Source organism: Amblyraja radiata, chromosome 9 (assembly GCF_010909765.2).
Source record: "Amblyraja radiata isolate CabotCenter1 chromosome 9, sAmbRad1.1.pri, whole genome shotgun sequence".
In the NCBI taxonomy this organism is placed as follows: Eukaryota; Metazoa; Chordata; class Chondrichthyes; order Rajiformes; family Rajidae; genus Amblyraja; species Amblyraja radiata.
In genome coordinates this window covers 47,126,980-47,147,202 of record NC_045964.1, presented here as the reverse complement: position 1 = coordinate 47,147,202, position 20,223 = coordinate 47,126,980, and the positions used below count along the sequence as shown (strand labels likewise).

General features: G+C 44.4%; 1 protein-coding gene across 1 annotated transcript in view; it reads right to left on the bottom strand.

Annotated features, from left to right (window-relative positions):
* Positions 1-20,223, bottom strand: part of pygl (glycogen phosphorylase L) — a 101,901-nt gene that overhangs the window by 61,647 nt on the left and 20,031 nt on the right. The window contains exons 3-6 of the mRNA XM_033027335.1: positions 9,031-9,109; positions 6,524-6,627; positions 3,032-3,163; positions 1,677-1,788 (exon numbers count right to left, since the gene is read on the bottom strand). Coding sequence (XP_032883226.1) covers positions 1,677-1,788; positions 3,032-3,163; positions 6,524-6,627; positions 9,031-9,109 — 427 coding nt within the window. The remainder of the gene's footprint in view (positions 1-1,676; positions 1,789-3,031; positions 3,164-6,523; positions 6,628-9,030; positions 9,110-20,223) is intronic.

The following is a 20,223-nucleotide window of genomic DNA, read 5'->3' as shown; positions in this document are numbered from 1 at the left end:
GTCTCATTTCCTAACAGGAGGTCCAGCAGTGCCCCTTCTCTAGTAGGTACCTCTATGTATTGCTGCAAAAAACTATCCTGCCCACATTTTACAAACTCCAAATCATCCAGCCCTTTTACAGAATGTGTTTCCCAGTCTATGTATAGAAAATTGAATTCTCCCACAATCACTACCTTGTGCTTACTACTAATATCTGCTATCTCCTTACATATTTGCTCTTCCAATTCTCGCTCCCCATTAGGCGGTCCATAATACACCCCTATAAGTGTTGCTAAACCTTTTCCATTTCTCAGTTCCACCCAAATAGCCTCCCTAGACGAGCCCTCTAATCTATCCTGCCAAAGCACTGCTGTAATATCTTCCCTGACAAGCAATGCAACACCTCCACCTCTTGCCCCTCCAATTCTATCACACCTGAAGCAACGATATCCTGGAATATTTAGTTTCTAATCACAGCCATCCTGCAACCATGTTTCACTCATCGTCACAACATCATACTTCCAGGTGTCAATCCAGGCTCTAAACTCATCCACCTTTCTTACAATGCTCCTAGCATTAAAATATACACATTTAAGAAACCCACTACCTCTTATTCTCTGTTTATTATCTTTTTCTTCTTTCTCCCCTACATGTTGGGTCTGAGTGCTTCCCTTCTCTGCCTCCTGCCTCACACACTGTCTACTAGCTTTCTCTATTTGAGTCCCTCCCCCCAACCGTTCTAGTTTAAAGTCTGCCAGTAGCCTTTGCAAATCTCCCCACCAGGATATTGGTTCCCCTCGGGTTCAAATGCAACCCGTCCTTTTTGTACAGGTCACACCTTCTCCAAAACAGGTCCCAATGATCCAGAAAATTGAATCCCTGCCCTCTGCACCAGCCCTCAGCCACACATTTATCCTCCACCTCAATCCATTCCTACAGGCAGTAATCCTGAGATTGTTACTTTTGCAGTCCTTCTCCTTAACTCTCTTCCTAACTCCCTAAATTCTCCTTTCAGGTCCTCTTCTCTTTTTCTACCTAAGTCATTGGTACCTATGTGTGCCACGACCTCTGGCTCCTCTCCCTCCCATTTCAGGATATCTTGGGACACGTTCAGACACATCCCAGACACTGGCACCAGGGAGGCAAACTACCATCCGGGTCTCCTGACTGCGTCCACAGAATCGCCTATCTCACCCCCTCAGCCATGATCATATTGAATGGCGGTGCAGGCTCGAAGGGCCGAATGGCCTACTCCTGCACCTAATTTCTATGTTTCTATGTTTCTAACTATAGAGTCCCCTATTACTATTGCCCTCCTCTTCTTTTCCCAACCTTTCTGAGCAACAGGGCCGGCCGCTGTCGCTACCCCTAGGTAGGCTATCCACCCCAACAGTACTCAACAGGAGTACTTATTGTCAAGGTGTACAGCCACAGGGGTACTCTCTAGTCCCTGCCTCTGCCCCTTGTCCCTCCTAACCGTGACCCACTTGTCTGCCTCTCGTGGTCTTGGAGTGACCACCTCTCTATAACTCCTCTCGATGACCTCCTCACTCTCCCTGACCAGACAGAGGTCATCGAGCTGCTGCTCCAGGTTCCTAATACAAATACAACCCATGTATCTATTAACCATTTATGTTTAGTGGTATTTTACAGAGTTTGACCTGTGGAATAAATGTCTGTTGCAATAAATAACTTACAGCGATGCAAATGGAAGTCATTTGGAGCTTTGGCAGACCACAGCCTCATAGTATTCACAGTATTGTTCAGATATCCTGGAATTGGTGTATCATATGGCATGGCAAGAACTATCTATAGATTTTCTCAGCAAAACAAAAAAACATATTTTTGATGAAAGATCGAGTGTTATTCCCTTATTGAAAAAAAAAATATATATATGAATTACATAAAGTCTGTTAATCAAGCATGCTTTGGACTTTTAATATGCTGCACCAGCAGATTTTCCAGACCAATGGATGTTATTCCACTTAATTCTCCAACACACTTTTCCTTAATTGTTGCATGTCAACTGAAGGCAGCACAATGCTGCCGCTGGTAGAGCTGCTGCCTCATAGCAGAGATCCAGGTTTGATCCCGACCTCGGTTGCTGTCTGTGTGGAGTCTGCACGATCTCCCTATGACCAGGGTGGGTTTCCTTCCGGTGCTTCAGTTTCCTTCCACATCCTAAAAACATGTGTTTGTGGGCTAATTGGCCTCTAAATTGCCCCTAGTATGAAGTGAGCATGCAGGGTGTGAAGGGGCAATCGATGGTTGGCATGGACACGGTGGGCTGAAGTGCCTGTTCTACGCTGTACCTCTAAACTAAACTAAATTTGGCTTTCCCTGCTACAGGTCAGGAAATTAGAAAAGTGAGCTAGATTTAGGTAGTTTAGAAAACAGTTATGTGGAAGAAATAAAACACTTTGAAATCTGTAGTTTCACAAGCTGTAAACAATCAATACTACCACATTTCTTAACTTTTCCTAAATCTGAAATGTTTTCTCCTGTCTTGTCTAGTTTAGTTTAGTTTAGAAATACAGCGTGGAAACAGGCCTTTCGGCCCACCAAGTCCACATCGATCAGCGATCCCCGCACCTTAACACTATCGTACACACACTAGGGACAATTTTACATTTATACCAAGACAATTAACCTACAAACCTGTACATCTTTGGGATGTGGGAGGAAACTGAAAATCTCAGAGAAAATCCACAGGGAGAAGGTACTGACAGCACCCGTAGTCGGGATCGAACCCAGGTCTCTGGCGCTGTAAAGGAGCAACTCCACCTCTGTGCCGTCTTGCCGCCTTGTCCTGTGGAGTTTTTATTAAATGTTTTGGCTATTACTTCAGATTTTCAGCATCTGCAGTCTCTTGCTTTTTGATTATTGCCTCGTTAAAGTTTGTAACCAACAAATACCCCAAGTTATAAATGACAACAGGAATATAGGTCAATACAATTACCTACACTATAATTAGATTATATGTTTTATTTCAGATTCAAAACACATTGCAAAAATACCAAACATGACCAACATAAAGAAAAACAAATTCTACCTCGGTATTCACCCATTTGGCTCCATTTTTGGAATGATGTACATGACCATAGAAGCTAATAGGTATTACGTACTCAGGCCGAGCTTTCTCCCAAGGGTTGCCATGTCGCAGCCAGGCATCAGGTTCCTCCACCTACATCATGAAGTACAAAGCCCTCGTTTATTTGTTTTTCCTTACTTAAGTAATCACATTCTGCACCAAGACTTGCTTTTAAATACCATTCCTCTACTACCCGCTATGTTCTGTGGATAAGTCAGTTCTGAATCCAAACATTAAGTCAGTGCGAAGCCCAGGCATCTTAATCTTCTCAATCAGACTATCATTGGGGACTATATCACATGCCTTACTAAAATCTGTCAACAACATCAACTGCCATATCTTATCAATCACCTTTGTCACCTCTTCAATTGAATGAATGAATGAATGAATGAATACGTTTATTGTCATTGCACAATACTGTGCAACGAAATTCCATTACATCTCCTCCGGTTAAAAAAAATACAAACACGACAACCATTAACACATATGTACACTTATTAGTAAAAAATAAATAGGTATTTTAAAAGAATTTAAAAGAATTTGGCGGCATTTCTTGGAATTACATTTTGCTTCCCCAGCATTCTCTGTTGGAATTTAGCTCTTTTATCGCACATGGGTAGAAACTATTTTTTAGTCTACCGGTGCGAGCCTTCAGAGTCCTGAATCGCCTCCCAGAGGGTAGCAGAGTAAAAAGGTGGTTGGCAGGGTGGGATGTGTCCTGCTTGATATTTGTGGCCCGGCGCAAGCATCGGGCCCTATATATGTCATCCAAGGAGGGCAGTTGGGCGTTTGTAATGTTCTGCGCAGTTTTTATAATTCCCTGCAACGCCCTCCTCTCAGCCACAGTACAGCTAGCAAACCACACCAGGATTCCATAGGAGAGGATACTCTCCACGGCGCATCGGTAGAAGGACAACAGCAGCGGCTGTGAGACGTTTGCTCTCCGCAGAGACCTCAGGAAATACAGCCGCTGATGTGACTTCTTCACGAGAGTGACGGTGTTCATTTGCCATTTGAGGTCCTGGGAGATGTTTATTCCCAGGAACTTAAAGCCAGTGACTCTCTCCACCATGTCTCCTTTGATGTATAAGGGAGCAGGTTCCTCTCTCCTCTTCCTCCTGAAGTCAACGACCAGCTCTTTTGTCTTTGATGGGTTGAGTACCAGGTTGTTTTTGGTACACCAGACAGTCAGTTTTTGGACTTCATCCCTGTAGGCAGACTCGTCGTTGTTGTTTATCAGTTCCACCACAGTCGTGTCGTCCGCAAACTTGATGATCCTGTTTGTACTGTGTGTTGGTATACAGTCATAAGTGTATATTGTATACAAGATGGGACTCAGCACACAACCTTGTGGCGCTCCTGTGCTGAGCGTCAGGACTGGGGAGTAATTGGACCCCATCCTGACAGTCTGTGGGCGATCTGTTAGAAAGTCCTTAATCCATCCACATGTGTTTGCATTAACACCCAGATCAGACAGTTTGTCCACCATTCTGCTGGGGATGATTTAATTAAATGCAGAACTAAAATCTACAAATAACATCCTCACATATGAGCCAGGACGCTCCAGATGTGTCAGTGCAGAATGTAGAGCTACGTTGATGGCATCCTCCATTGACCTATTAGCTCTATATGCAAACTGATGCTGATCCAGGGTGGATGGGAGTGAGGACTTAATGTGGGCCAGGACCAGCCGTTCAAAACACTTCATCACCGTTGAAGTGAGAGCAACAGGTCTATAGTCATTCAAGCTGGTAATGGCTGTTTTTTTGGGTACAGGCACGATGGTAGCAGTCTTAAAGCATTTAGGGACAGTGCACGTTGACAGAGAGAGGTTGAAGATGTCGCTGAAAACCTCCGCTAACTGGTTTGCACAGTCCCGCAATACTCTCCCTGGGATGCCATCTGGGCCAGCAGCCTTCCTGGGGTTGACCCTGTGGAGTGTTCTTCTGACGTCCTCCGTACTCACAGTGAGTGCCAGGTCGTCAGTGCTGGGCGCGGCTGCAGGTGCAGGCTCCGCCTCATTCAGCTCAAAACGGGCGAAAAAATGGTTGAGCTCCTCAGCTAGCGAGTTGTTACTGCTGCAGATGATCGGCCCCCCCTTGCCCTTGTAGTTTGTGAGTTGCTGAATGCCCTGCCAGACACGCCGAGGGTCCCTCTCGTTAAAATACCCCTCTAACCTTCTTCCATAGGCTGTCTTTGCCTCTTTAATGGCTCTCTTTAGTTTAGATCTGGCAGTGCTGTACAATTCATCACTGCCAGATCTAAAGGCTGAGTTGCGTTCCCTCAGCAGTTTCCTGACATCCCTGGTCATCCATGGTTTGTTGTTTGGGTAGCACCTGACCTCCCTGTCGACAGTGACGTTGTCAATACAGTTCTGTATATAGAACATGACTGTGGATGTATATTCATGTATGTCCTGGTTTGCAAACAGGTCCCACTCGGTGCGCTCAAAACAGTCCTGAAGTTGGGCGGCAGCGCCCTCGGGCCAAGTCTTTATGTTTCTCACACTGGGCTTCAATTGAACCTTTCTTATTTTTTAGCTCTATCCATGTTGCTTCAGTGGATAAACTCTCCAGTATGTCCTCTCTGAGTGACATTCTCTCTGATTTGTAATGCAACTTCTCCACCTCCGTTACCTCCTTCTTTATCACATCTGAAATGGTGAAACTGCCAGTCCTGTGCCTCTAACAACCAAGCACATGGTTCCAAATACTGATACTAAGTTAATCCAATTTACCCATGATATCCCTTGCATTGAAAAAAACACACTTCAGCCCATCAGTTTCACCATATTCATTAACCTCTCTCACCCTGCCCTTTGAGACTTTCTGGTCATAATTTCTACCTTCCCATTATTTCTTGCATTTCCACCACTCTAGTTTAGGCCTTCCCGAGTAGCACCAGCAAACCTCCCCAATGTGGATTTCCCTCCAGTTCAGGCGCAACCATTCCCTCTCATTCAGGCCCATCTGCCTTGGAAGAGAGCCCAATGATCCATATATCTGAAGCCCTTTCTCCTGCACCAACTCCTCAGCCACATATTCAAACGTATTACTCTTATACTTCTTGCCTTACAAGGAGGTGGCATGGGTAGTAATCTGAGATCACAACCCTGGAGCCCTGTTTTTTTTTTAACCTATTATCTGACATCCTAAAGTCTTTTGGTAGGATTTAATCATCTTTTCTACCTACGTCATTGGTACCAATATGGACCATAGCCTCTGGCTTAACTCCTCCGAGCATCCTTGACCCCAAGGAGACAACAGGCCTGACTGCACATATAACTTTCTGGATATGGAGTTCTGCTGAAGGGAAGATGGCTGAATATTTCTAGTCTGTGATCACAAAATGTTTAATCTGCAATATTAATAAAAATACTAAAAATCGCAGTCAGGAAGTAATACAGAATTGAAACAAAAACAGAAAAATTAAGGCAATTAATTAATTCCATGCCTGCCACCCATCTTTGATCTTCTGATTAAAAATTCCATATTCATATCTTATGCCATACCCATATGCAGCCAGGCCCAATGTCGCCATGGAATCAAGGAAACAGGCTGTTGGAAAAGTACAGGAGAAACAAAATTTAAGAATGTAAACAAAATTGTAGCAAATACAATAAAATATTTTTATTTAACTTATTGATATACTAACACCAATTCTACTAATGAAAATACTGTATACATTTCAAAAAAATGATCCCTGATAAGAAACAACACTGTATATTCCATAATTCAGATTGGTGGGATATTCCACTGGGGGCGCTGAACTGCTAGCAGCCTCTGCCTGCAGCCTGTCCGTTTTTTCGATCTTTTTTTTAATTTTAGTGTGTCTAAATAGTTTGTTTGGGAGACTTCTTTAGTTTTTTATGTGGGGGAGGGGGGTAGGGTAGGGGGAAACTACTTCCCAGTCGCTTCCTGGCGAGGATGCGACTATTTCTCCGGGTCGCGTCCTCGCCCCCCCTCTTCGCGGCCTACCAGCTGGATCAGAGCGGCCTTTCCTACCGGAGACTGGGGACTGGACCAGAGCTTCGGCAGCGGCGGCGCGTCGCTGGATTCACCACGGAGCGGGCAATACCTACCTGGATCGCCGTTTGGAGCTCCGGAGCGTTGGGCCCGCTGCTCCAACATCGCGGGGCTGTGGTTTCGCGGAGCTCCCATCGCGGGCGGTGCTGAACAACACCGTGGAGTCCCTGGGGCCCTTTGCCGAGGGCGTCCAGGGTGAATCTCTACCCGGCGCGGCCCGGGGACGTCGGGAGCTGTGGACTCCAGTGGGAAGCGGCCGTTTTGGAGGTCCAAGCCGCTGAGGTTGGCCTCCCGTTCCAAAGTCGGAGTTCCATCATCCCGGCGAGCGGGCCTGAGCGGCAGGCTGCCCGTAGCGGCGACTGCAGAGGGCTCCGGAGGCCTCGACCACGGGTGAACATCAGGAAGATGACTGACTTTGGTGCCTTCCCTCACAGTGGGAAACATTTTGATTCTGCTGTGTGGGGATGTTTTATATTGGACTCTATTGTGTGTTGTGTTTCTTTATTTTATTGTATGGCTGTATGCAAAAACAAATTTCAGACCCCGGTCTGGCAATAAAGTGCCATCGTATCGTATCAACCAAATGAAACACCAAAGAAATTAAATGCTATTTTTTTCAATTTTGGAATTTTGAAAAAAAGACACCAGTTATTTCTGTTCAAGAGTTTAATAGCAGTGGAGTAGCAGCTGAATCTGGTGATATGTACTTTCAAGACCTGGCATCTTCCCCTAAGGGGAAGGGTGAAGAGAGAATGATTGGGGTCTTTGATAATGTTGGCTGTTTTCATGAGGTAGCATGAAGTGAAGGACGCCGGGGGTACGACAAGTTTGTTAGATGGACTGGGCTGCGTTCATAACTCTCTGATACTTTATTAGAAACATAAAAACATAGAAAATAGGTGCAGGAAAATAGGTTCATTGTGATCATGGCTGATCATCCACAATCAGTAACATGTGTCTGCCTTCTCCCAATATCCCTTGATTCCACTAGCCCCTAGAGCTCTAGCTAACACGCTTTTAAATTAATCCAGTGAATTGGCCTCTACTGCCTTCTGTGGCAGAGAATTCGACAAATTCACAACTCTGGGTGAAAACTTTTTTTCTCATCTCAGTTTTAAATGGCCTCCCCTTTATTCTTAGACAGTGGCCCTTGGTTCTGGACACCCCCAACATTGGGAACATTTTTCCTGCATCTAGCTTGTCCAGTCCTTTTATAATTTTAAACGTTTCTATAAGATCTCCTCTCATCCTTCTAAATTCCAGTGAATACAAGCCCAGTCTTTCTAATCTTTCCTCATTTGACAGTCCCGCCATCCCGGGGATTAACCTCGTGAACCTACACTGCACTGCCTCAATAGCAAGGATGTCCTTCCTCAAATTAGGAGACCAAAACTGCACACAATACTCCAGATGTGGTCTCACCAGGGCCCTGTACAACTGCAGAATGACTCTTACTCCTATACTCAAATCCTCTCGTTATGAAGCCCAACATGCCATTAGCTTTCTTCACTGCCTGCTGTACCTGCATGTTTACTTTCAGAGACTGGTGTACAAAGACACCCGGGTCTCGTTGAGGCCGTGGACAGAACAGTTCCAATGCCAATTGAATAAATCTACCTAATGATGAATGTATCCTAGATGTATAGAATTTCAAACTTCAAATATGGAAAAAAGTAAATTTATAAGGCGAGGTGTGAGGGCAGAAGAATCCATTCGAGCTTTGGACGGAGAATGGATGAAAATGGCAGGACGTGATAGCATAAATTTGTGAAATGGCTGCAAACATTAAGAACCATCTTTTTGTGGAGCAAGTATAAAATTCTCCATAAAAATCTTTATAGAGTACAAGTATTTCATATATAAAAAATATGAAGTTACAATTTTTTTCTGTGTTGGGAAAGCATAAAAAGCAGAAGAATGGAAGAATAAAATTACCTGCAAGCCTTCCTAAGCCTCCATTGCCGAGACCAGCATCTTCTTCCATTTCCTCCAGTTCCTCAATGTCCAAACCAATCTAAAACAAACAAAAAATGCAGCAGCACCAGATGTAGATTCAAAAAGCCAATTCTGTACATGAATTTTCACATCACACAAACTTCAAATTATTTAGATCAGGGCAGTAATGCTAAGATCCAAAGCACAATTTTATATAGGCAAATTTTATTATGTGTTATTTATGCAGATTCAGGTTAGGTTATTATCCTATACATCAGGGTGCAATATTTTTTTCTTGTTCGCATGAAGCTCACAGTATACATGGTAACAAGTGGTACAAAAATGAATAAAACCACTAACGCAAAGCAACAAAAGATGCAGATTGTAGTTCGATTTGAAGCAGTGTCAAAAAACACTGATGTATTATTATGGAATAATCAAATGAGGGAGAGAATGTGTGTTGTAGCAGGGCCTGATTTACGTATAAGCTAGACAAGCTTAAGCTTAGGGCCTCGAGATCTAGGGGGGCCTATTCACCTCGCTGCCTCATCGGACCCGTCGAACCTCCCCGCCCCACTGACCAGATTATAGAGCAGAGGAAGATAGACCACTCCTCCGAAATCCAATGCACTTACGTGTAGTACGTAACGGAACGTCACGGCCGCCATTTGTTTATGCCAAATGCGACATCTTTGGTAGCGGGGACGGACTCCACAGTTATACAATCTGCTCTTACATCAGGTCGCAGGGAAAAGCAAAGATACTAGAGGCTCCTCTAGTATCTTTGGGGAAGACGACGTTTCCTCCACTCCTGAGTTGATCCAGGACTGATTCTCGGTCCCCCCCCAATACCAGATGAAGGCGGCCGGCGGGAGAGCCTCAAGCGTCTGCCCACGGTCGGCGCTCCCGAGGCAGCGGGCAATGCTCCTGTAGTATCTTTGATGTAATCCGTTCCAAAGATTGATCCGCTCTATCATCTTTGGTGTAATCAGTGTTGCAGGGAACAATGTTTTATATAGCATCTATGACTTCACATATTTAGTCAATATTATTGTAAATTTTATTAATATTATTGTAAATTGCCGCTCAATAAAATGGCGTCATGTCATACCCATGTCATAATACGCTTTTTTCGCAGAGTGGCGCATCTTGCTCTGCTCTATAATCTTTGCCACTGACCATCCGCCCACCGGGACCTCCTACTTTTTGCCCGCTGACCCTGGCCACTCCACCGCCCTCCAGCAGCCCGCAGACGTCGCCTTACCTGCAGCCTGGACTCAGAACTGGACCTGAAGCTTCCACGGTGCTGACTCCCACTCCCCTGGGTTTGACTGCGCTGGGTCCCAGTGCTAGTCTCCCCAACCCTGGTAACCTCAGTGGCTGTTCCACTGGGTCTTCCCCATTCCCCTCAAACCATGTGACCAAATCAGCTCTTCCCCACCCTCACTACAGTCCTCATACCCCCCTACCCCCTGACCACCCACCACCAGACATCGCCTCGGCCTCAGTCCACTCACCTGCCTTCCTCCGGCCCCAACCCCCATCCCTGCCGTGTGTTCACCATCCCCCCTGCCCTCCCCCTCTCTGATACCGAATGGTCTGTCCTTAGCAGAGGTCTCACCTTTGTCCCCCTCCATCCCCACCTCAATGAGTTCCGCGCCCACAGCGATTTGGAGCTCTTCTTCCGTCGCCTCTGCCTCACACCATTCTTCCATGGGAAGGTGTCCTCGCCCCCCATTGATGATCCCCTTTCCCGTCTCCAACGGATCCCCTCCTCTTGGACCCCCCCCCCCCCCTCATGGCCATTGGTATAATGAAATTTGGGGGTCACCATCCGACGTCGGAACGGGAGAACATTCACAGTAGCTTGGACTTCCGAATCGGCCACTTCCTACCAGAGACCGCGGCTCCCTAAGTCTACAGGCTGAGCTGGGTGGAGATTCACGCTGGCGGCCCTCGGCAAAGGGTTCCCAGGGCTCCGTGATATTAAAATCAGCGCGGCCCAAGGCTGGGAGCTCCGCAAACCACAGCTCCATGATGTTGAAGCAGCAGGCCCAACACTCCAGAGCTTCAAACGGCGATCCAGGTAAAGCATCGCTCGCTCTGCGGTGAATCCAATATGTATTTTAAAACCAACTGTTTAAAAACAACATACAGTAGGATCTAAAAGTGCCACACTGCCACTGTCGAGTAGTCATGGTCCTCTAGTCATGGGAGGTGGGGGATTGGGAGGGGGGGGGGGGGGCCTCACACGTGAAATAGCGTAGGGCCTCTCTTCATCAAAATCCGGCCCTGTGGAGTAGGTGTCAGCATCTCCAGGAAATGGGTGTGAAAGAAATGATGGTTTGTGAGTCTGACAGCAGCTCTACAGCAAATCTATTGATGAGGACAGGGTTGTGTACACCCCCTCACTTCCTCAGGTTAACAACCAATTACTTCGTCTTGCTGACGTTTAGAGCTAGGCTGTTGTTCTGACATCATGGCATGACGTTCTCAATCTTTCTTGCACTCTCGTCTCATCGTTATTGTTGATCCATCTAACAATAGAATCATCAGTGAACGTAAAGATCGAGTCAGTGCTATACTTAAGTCATGGGCTTACAGGAAGCAAAGCAGAGGATTGAGCACACAAGCATCAGGCTGGAGGACAGATTTTAAACAATTTTTTTTTTTTTTCTTTTTTCTTTTTTTTTAATTAGACGTACAGGTGCACAACCTTTTATCCGAAAGCCTTGGGACCAGACACTTTTCGTAATTCAGAATTTGTCAGTCTTCGGAATGGAAATTTTTTAGCGTAGATTTTAATGGCTGGCTCAGTGGTAGAGTGCTCGGCTCATATCCGCAAGGTCGCGAGTTTGCGCCTTGATCCCGGCAGTAAACTCGGTCGCGAGTTTGAGTCTTCAATGTAGTTTTTTCTTGCAGAATAAATGTTTGTATGAAATGCAGTGTAGGAGAGGTGTACTGACTGTGGGCAGAACTTTGGAAGTGATTGCCCACCAGTCTAAAAAGCCGCTGTGTCTCCCTGTCCCTGGGATAGCAGGGGGCGATCAAACAGCACAATACCCCCCTCCCCCTCCAACTCCAGAGGAATCCGCTCCCCGATGGGCCGCTACGGCGACAAGTGGCAGTTTGCCCACAGCCCGAGCTGCGCCCCCTCATCCGCCACCCCAAGAACAAGACGTACCTTGCACACCATCAGCTTCTGCCCCTACGTGTTCCCCTGGAGTTGGAGCGGGGCTGGGCTGGAGTTGCTGCTGGCTGTGGGTCTCTGGGATCTCCGTGCTTGCAGTGGGCCTGAGGGTCGGTGTCCCGTTGGTCCTGACGTCTCCGGCCACCCCCTGGACTGGAGCTGAGACTGGGAACTGTACCGCCCTTGCCCCCTCCCTCTGCAACTGCAAACAACCCCACTCTCCTGCAAGGGCGGTACAGTTCCCGGAGGATGGCAGGTGACCGGAGACGTCAGGACCAACAGGAACCCGCTCCCCGATGGGCCCCTACGACGCCCCGAGCTGCGCCCCGTCATCCGCAACCCAGGTTCCTCTGTAGTTGGAACGGGGCTGGGCTGGGCTGCTGTTGGCTGTGGGTCTCTGGGATATCCGTGCTTGCAGTGGGCCTGGGGGTCGGTGTCCCGATGAGGGGGCGCAGCTCGGGGAACGGCTTCTGGTGGTCCTGACGTCTCCGGCCAGTTTGCAGTTTTCCTCTGGAGTTGGAACGGGGCTGGGCTGCTGCTGCTGGCTGTGGGTCTCTGGGATCTCCGTGCTTGCAGTGGGCCTGGGAGTCGGTGTCCCGTTGGTCCTGACGTCTCCGGTGACTGGCACTGACCTGCTGTTTTCGCCGACATGAAGACAGTGCAAAGCCCCCGCGCCGGTGCAATGAGCGGGGAGCTGGAGAGGGGAGGGAAGGGGTCACACACATGGCCGGGAAGCAGAGGGGCGTAGGTGGGGTGAAACTGAAGGGAGCGACAATCTGCTGCTGCTGCTGCCTGCCCCGCTGAGTTAAAAAGTTCCCACGCAAGACTCACGATACACTGTGTATCGTGAGTCTACCGTGGGAACTTTTTAACTCAGCGGGCAGGCAGCAGCATATTGTCAATTATTAACCCTCCCGCGCAATATACCCTCACCTTCTCTTTTATGAATGGGGATTTAGTTCCCCTTTCTTCGAGGACCGACCGGAGGTTCCGCTGTCACCTCTGCGGGCCGCCCTTGGTGAACGTTTTCAAGGACCTTTCTTCAAGGACCGAAAAAATGTCCGCTATTCGGAGGTTTTCGTTATTTGGATCTTCGGATAAAAGGTTGTGCACCTGTACAGTAAATTACAGTAATACACATCACATATATCTTATTACATTTGTTGTACGACTTCATTTTTCAAGCTTTAAAAAAGGTAGAAATAAAAGAAGTAAGGAAAGTGAGCAAGTCGTGAAGGTGCAGGAAAGTGCTGGGAAAAGAAAGCCCCCTAGAAAAGAAGTTAGAGAAGGAAGTAAAGAAAGGAAATAGACCCGAGAAAGAAAAGAAAAAAAAAGGAGAAACAATCGCTCTATTATAACACAAAACTCCGCAAAAAGATATACCAACCGTGTTTTTTTTTTGTTTTTTTTTACCCCCCGTTACCAGATCTTGGTACCATTTATTTTTTAAATTACTATTGCACCTTATGCTTGTAATAGTTCCATAAATGCAGACCACGTCTTTTGGAAGTGGTCTGCTTTGCCTGCTAGGAGGAGTCTCATCTCTTCCAGGTGTAATGTTTCGAACATGTTTGAAATCCACATTTTTATTGTTGGTATTGGAGCATTTTTCCAGAATTTGAGTATAAGCTTTTTTTCCCATTATTAGCCCGTAATTAAGTAAGTTCTTTTGAAGCACGTTTAGTTCGGGGTTACCTTCCGATATTCCAAAAATGATCCATTCTGCTTTTGGTACAAGTTTTATTTTAATTAATTTTGTGAAGATTTCAAATATTTAGTTCCAGAATTTTTGGATTTTTATACAAAAAACAAAAGAGTGAGCTATGGTAGCTTCTTGTGACTGACATTTATCACAAATGGGTGAGGCATTGGGGAAAAGTTTATTTATTTTGGTTTTTGAATAATATAGTCTATGTAATGTTTTGAATTGAATTAGAGTATGTCGTACGTTGATCGAGCATTTATGCACATATAGTAAGTGTTTATCCCAGCTCTCTTTTGAAATTTTTATAGCTAGTTCTTGTTCCCAGTCTCTTCTAATACCATCAGTTGTAGGTATTTCTATATTTAAAATAATGTTGTACAATTATGATATTAGATTTGTTGATTCAGCCTTTGTCTTCATGGCTTCATCCAATAAGTCTGGAGGCATGTTATGATAGTCTTTTGTGTATTTTTTCAGATAGTCACGGATTTGAAGATATTTAAAATATTGATTATTTTTCAAATTATATTTCAGTTGCAATTGTTGAAATGATAATAATGTTCCCAATTCATACAAGACTCCGAGCGTTTTGATTCCCATTCTTTCCCATTGTGTAAATGATTTATCTATAATTGAAGGTTTAAACGACGGATTATTGACTATTGGCATTAAAAGAGATAGATTTCTTAATTTTAGATTCTGTTTTATTTGTTTCCAAGTTCTAATTGTGCTATGTATCATTGGATTTTTATTGTAATTTTTGTTATTCAGATCCATTGGTGAGAGGACAGTCGCTCCTGTATTACACGGAGAGCAGTCCTCTCTCTCCATTACAATCCAGTCCACCTGCTGGGCAGAGTTGGCCAGCAGGTGAATCATATTTTTAATATTTACTGCCCAATTATAGTACATAAAGTTAGGGAGCGCTAGACCACCCATCTCTTTTGGTTTACTAAGGTGTGCTCTTTGTATTCTGTGGGATTTATAATCCCATATAAAATTTGTAATGTCCGAGTCTAGTTTTTTGAAAAACTTTTTTGGAAGATATATAGGTATTGATTGAAATAAATATAGGATTTGTGGTAAAAAGATCATTTTTATAGCATTTATTCGACCTATTAAAGACATCGGGAGCGTTTTCCAGAATTTAATTAGATTATTTAGTTTCTTAAGTAAGGGACTATAATTGGCATTAAACATAGCGTGATAGTTTCTAGTAATTTCAATTCCCAAATATTTGAATTTTTCTTTGGCTATTTTAAAGGGGAATTTCAAGAGATGTGTTGAGTCTTTCGGTTTTATCGACATAATTTCACTTTTGTTCCAGTTTATTCTGTATCCTGAGAAAGATCCAAAGTCCTCAATTAGATTTAATATGTTTGGTATACTGATTTGGGGTTTTGTGAAATACAGTAGTACATTGTCTGCATATAAAGGTATTTTGTTATTTGAATATTTTGTATTATAATCGTAAATATCCAGGTGTGTTCTGATTTTTTCAGCTAAACCAATTTTAACCGACAGAGGTCCGCCGTTCAGCAATCTCAGACATGCAGTTTCATTGGTTTTTTGGCCTCTGTAAACTGCCCCTAGTGTGTAATGAGAAAGTAGACTAACATTGAACTAGTGTGAACGGGTGATTGATGGCCAGTGTGGACTCGGTGGGCCAAAGGACCTGTTTCCATACTGTATCTCTAACTAAACCAGCTGCAGGAGTTTAGAGATGGGCTTATTTGTTATGAAAGTGTAGAAGGCTGAGCTATTATGTTCTTATTACCAAGGTGATCCAGTGCTGAACAAAGGATTTGGCATAATTTCGAGACCTATTTTTCCTGCACGCAAATTGCAAGGAGTCTAGATTGTCTGGAAGCCTAGAATAGATATGGACCATTACCAGCCTTTCCATGCGTTTCTTTATGATCGATGTTTGAGCCACTGAAACAGATCACGTTACTTTTATTGGGGACTGGAATGATGGAAATTTCTTGAAGCAGATAGGGATGGTAGCGTATTGAAGTCGGAGGTTGAAAAAGTTGTTGATGAAGACTGGCCAGTTGAGTGGCATGATTCCAGAAGTTTTCCAGGGCTCCATCCATTTTCCGAGAATTTACTCTTTGAAAAGTACATTTGACTTCTGCCCCAATTTCAGCTTGTTGCCACTCATTATGGTATTCGGGCCCTGCCATAGTCACCTGGCATCCACTTCATTGAATTAAGACTCTAATTTGTTCTGGGATTCTCTCTTGGCTTCACCAACAGCATCACATAGATCATTTTTGGCATTCTACTACAATACAGTGTCATTTTCTTGAAAGCCTTGGATCTGGATCTTAGCAAAGAGTGAATCTCTCTGTTCATCCAAGATTTTGGGTTAGGATAGACCTTAACTATCTTTGTTAGAACGTATTTCTCCATGAAACCAGTAATGACTGAAGTATATGCATTCAGGTTGGATGAAGTGGTGTTGAATATATTTGGACAACCGACTCAAAGCAGTCCTGAAATAGACAGGTCCCAACAAGATTACATACAACAAATCAAGGAAGTAATAAGAAAACAAATTTATTTACCATAGTAAATAAATTTAAAGTATGGAACATGCATATTAAAAATAACTTAATTCAGGGCTCTCACTTAACTTTTTTTCACTGTTGCCAGCTGGGCAACCTAGACAGCTTTTTAGGTTGCCGAATGACAGTTTAGGTGGTCATTTAAGACGGCTTGCATGACGTGTGCAATAATGTGCTCGGACGAAGTCGGAATTATGCTCAATGAAGCATTCACATATTATTTCTGCTTCAAATAAAGCCACAAACTAAACATATTCACCAATCAAAACATGATATATACTACAATGACATGCAGCAAAATTATAATACAGTATCTCAACTCTTTTCACACGTTGCAATGAATGCAATTACTATTATTTCTTTCCACTTCCAAACAAAAATGTGGTTGGATTATTCAGCGTATTATCAACCTGTGTCAATAAATCCTGGAGCATGCTAACATATATGCTTAACCATACACACGACAGATTGATGCAAGCATATTTTCCGTGAAGGACTGAAAATTATCATGACATGGCCATAGCATGGGTCTTTTCCTCTTGAATCTTCAATCATCAATCTATGTTGTGCCCAGTCACAGCAAGGTAAGTTGATAAAGAATTGAATCGATCTGTTTGACACCTTTGAAGGAAGCATCCCAGGTTTTTTTTTTAAATCATTCTGCAAATCATGCGTGCAAGTAGGGAACTGGTGAGGAGGAGGGCAGGGAAATTAGTACTAGTGCTGTATGCAGCATCCCTTTTGCTTCTGCAGCATAAAGGCAGTAGGAAAGGACAAGGGTGAAGAGGAAGCACAAGAAGAGGTCTCAGTGGGTGAAGCCCCTTTCAAAGAAGATTCAGGCTTGGACAAGTATGGGAACCTGATTAATGTGCTGCATGAAGAAGATTTCTCTGCATTTAGAAACTTCACAAGGATACCACCTGAGCTGTTTAATCTGAAGACAAACGTGGGGCCACTGCTGAAAATAAAGACACCTATATAAGAAAGGTGCTGGAACCAGGCCTGCGCCTAACCATCACCCTCCTCTACTTGGCATCAGGGGAGTGATATAAGAGTCTCTCCTACAACTTTCTGGTTGCCCACAACACCATCAGCAAGATTGTCCGAGAGACCTGTGAGGCCATTATCAAGGTATATGGAGATAATGTGATGGACTGCCCCAGTACACCAGATGAGTGGAAGAGAGTGGCACTGGGCTTTGACAAAAGATGGAACTTTAAGCACACATGTGGGGCAGTGCAGGGCAAGCCAAGGGAGCGTCAAAATACTTTAATCACAAGAAATTTCATTCGATTGTACTGTTAGCTGTGGTGGATTCAAACTACAACTTCCTGTATGTGGATGTGGGCACACCTGGAAGTGTCGCTGATGGCAGGATCTAGAGAGAGACCTCCCTTGAAGGTATACGGCTTGACTTTCCTCCATCCTTCCCTCACCAATGGGGCATCCACCTCTGATGCTGTGTCAGACACAGCACAAGGGGTGGTGGTCGGAACATTGCCTGCCTCCCTGGTCTCCTGCTCCAGGGAGCACTCATGCAGGGCTGTCTCCTCCTGTGGCATCTGCTCCTGCCACTCCTCCTCCTGGGTAGGCAAAACCTTCATTGCAGGTTTTCTGGAGGGTTGTGCTCTGCCCCTCGTTGCTGTCTCTTAGATGCCATCTCCACACAAGCTCCCGCTCCAAAAGACTCTCCAGCAATGAGTGGGAAAGCCTTGGAGTGACAGAGGTCACTTGCTGACGTTGACTTTAGCTTTTTTTTTTTCACTCACATTTTTTTCTCTGTCCAGTTGCCGAGCTATGAGTACCACGACTATCTCCGTGTACCCACGACTACCTATACAGCAATGTATATAAATACCTCTAATGCAGCAAACCAGTCCCAAATGCCTTACTGGCAAAATAAAAATAATTTTGAATCATGCGATATTGGTACAGGTAAGTTTGGTTTCAAGAAGCTCCTGGAGTAGTAAAGAGAGGTAGGATGGGTTTGAGTGAGATTCCACTTCTTTAGTCCTTGTGTGGGAAACAGAGTTTGAAACATCTATTCCGTAAGAGAAGAATGTACAGGGTTTTCAATTGATCCAACCATTGAAAGTTGCCACATATAGGGTTTATGAAATTCTCTGAGAATGTCAAGAGAAATTACAGAGAATTGTGAACACAGCCCAGACAATCATGCTGCCCAGACCATCACACAACATCCCTTCCATTGACTCCATCTACACTTCACACTGCCTCAGCAAGGTCATCAGCATAATCAAGTGCAAGTCTCACCCTCTTCTCCCCTGACCCATAAGGCAAGAGGTACAGAAGTGCGAACCGCATACCTCCAGATTCAGGGACAGTTTCTTCCCAGGTGTAGTCAGCCAACTAAACTATCCTATCACCAACTAGAGAGCAATCCCGAGCTACCATCTACCTCATCACAGACCGCAAGACTAAATTTAATTGGAATTTACTGAACATCATCTTGCACTAAATGTTATTCACTTTACCCTGAATCTGTACACTGTGGATAGCTTCATTGTAATCAAGCATAGTCTTTCCGCTGACTGGATATCACGCAACAAAAGCTTTTCACTCTACCTCGGTACATGTGACAATATTAAAATAAGAAACTAAAATATAAGCAACAAGATGTGTAATAATTTAATTGAAGGAGTGATTCTCTGGGATTAATTGACTTTAGGAAGAACTGGTCCCGAGATCAGGGACAATAATATTGTGTAATATTTTCTCACCCCCCCATTAAGTAGCTGTGATGAAATGGGAAGTTAGCTTATTCACTAACACCTAAGCCTCAGTGGCCTAATAAAACAGAAACAACAAGACTAACCATCTGGTTGTAATCAGATAAGAAACAAAGGCTTCTTTATAAGATATATGGCTGGTAGAACTGCTGCTTCACAGTGCCAGAGACCCGGGTTCGATCCTGACCTCAGGTGCTGTGTGGGGTTTGTATGTTCTCCCTGACTGTGTGGGTTTCCTCCAGGTGCTCCGGTTTCCTCCTGCATCCCAAAGACGTGCATGTTTGTAGGTCAATTGGCCTCTGTAAATTGCCTTGAGTGCGTAGGGAGTGCATTTAAAGTGGAATAACTTAGAACTAGTGCGAATGAGTGATCGATGGTCAGCATGGACTAGGTGGGCCAATGAGCCTGTTTCCATGATCTATCTCTAAACCAAGTGGCTTCCAAAACCTCAAGGTAGACAGAAAATCCAGCTATACAAAGGTAATAAGAAATAACAAGATGTCAAGGTTGAGACAGTAAAACAGCATTTGTCTCGAGACACGTGGCAAACAGGGTATTTGTGTAAACTATTAGGAGCAATCAATTTCATACTCCTCTGTACCTGCTTAGCTCATTAGTTGCTACACAACTAGTAAGGTAAAAATGGAGGAGAGGTGGCAGCCAATAGTCCAGCTGCAATTGGATGAAGTAGGATGAAATGGGTTGGACTCGGACTGAACTATTGATGTAATACCATCTCATTGGTGGAAAACAGAAGGAATATGAGGGAAATGATTTGGAAACAGGATCTAAAGCTTTACTGAACCTGTATCAGCATATGATCCTGGAAACAAAAAACAACACATAACAACAAAGAGTAGACACAAGTCTAACTTATTACCTTGTGTTTTGATGGATAGTATACTGTGCACAATGTTTGTGCTTGAAGATTGTCTTTGCAAGTAAGAATTTGAATAAAGCTAAATACATCATTCACCA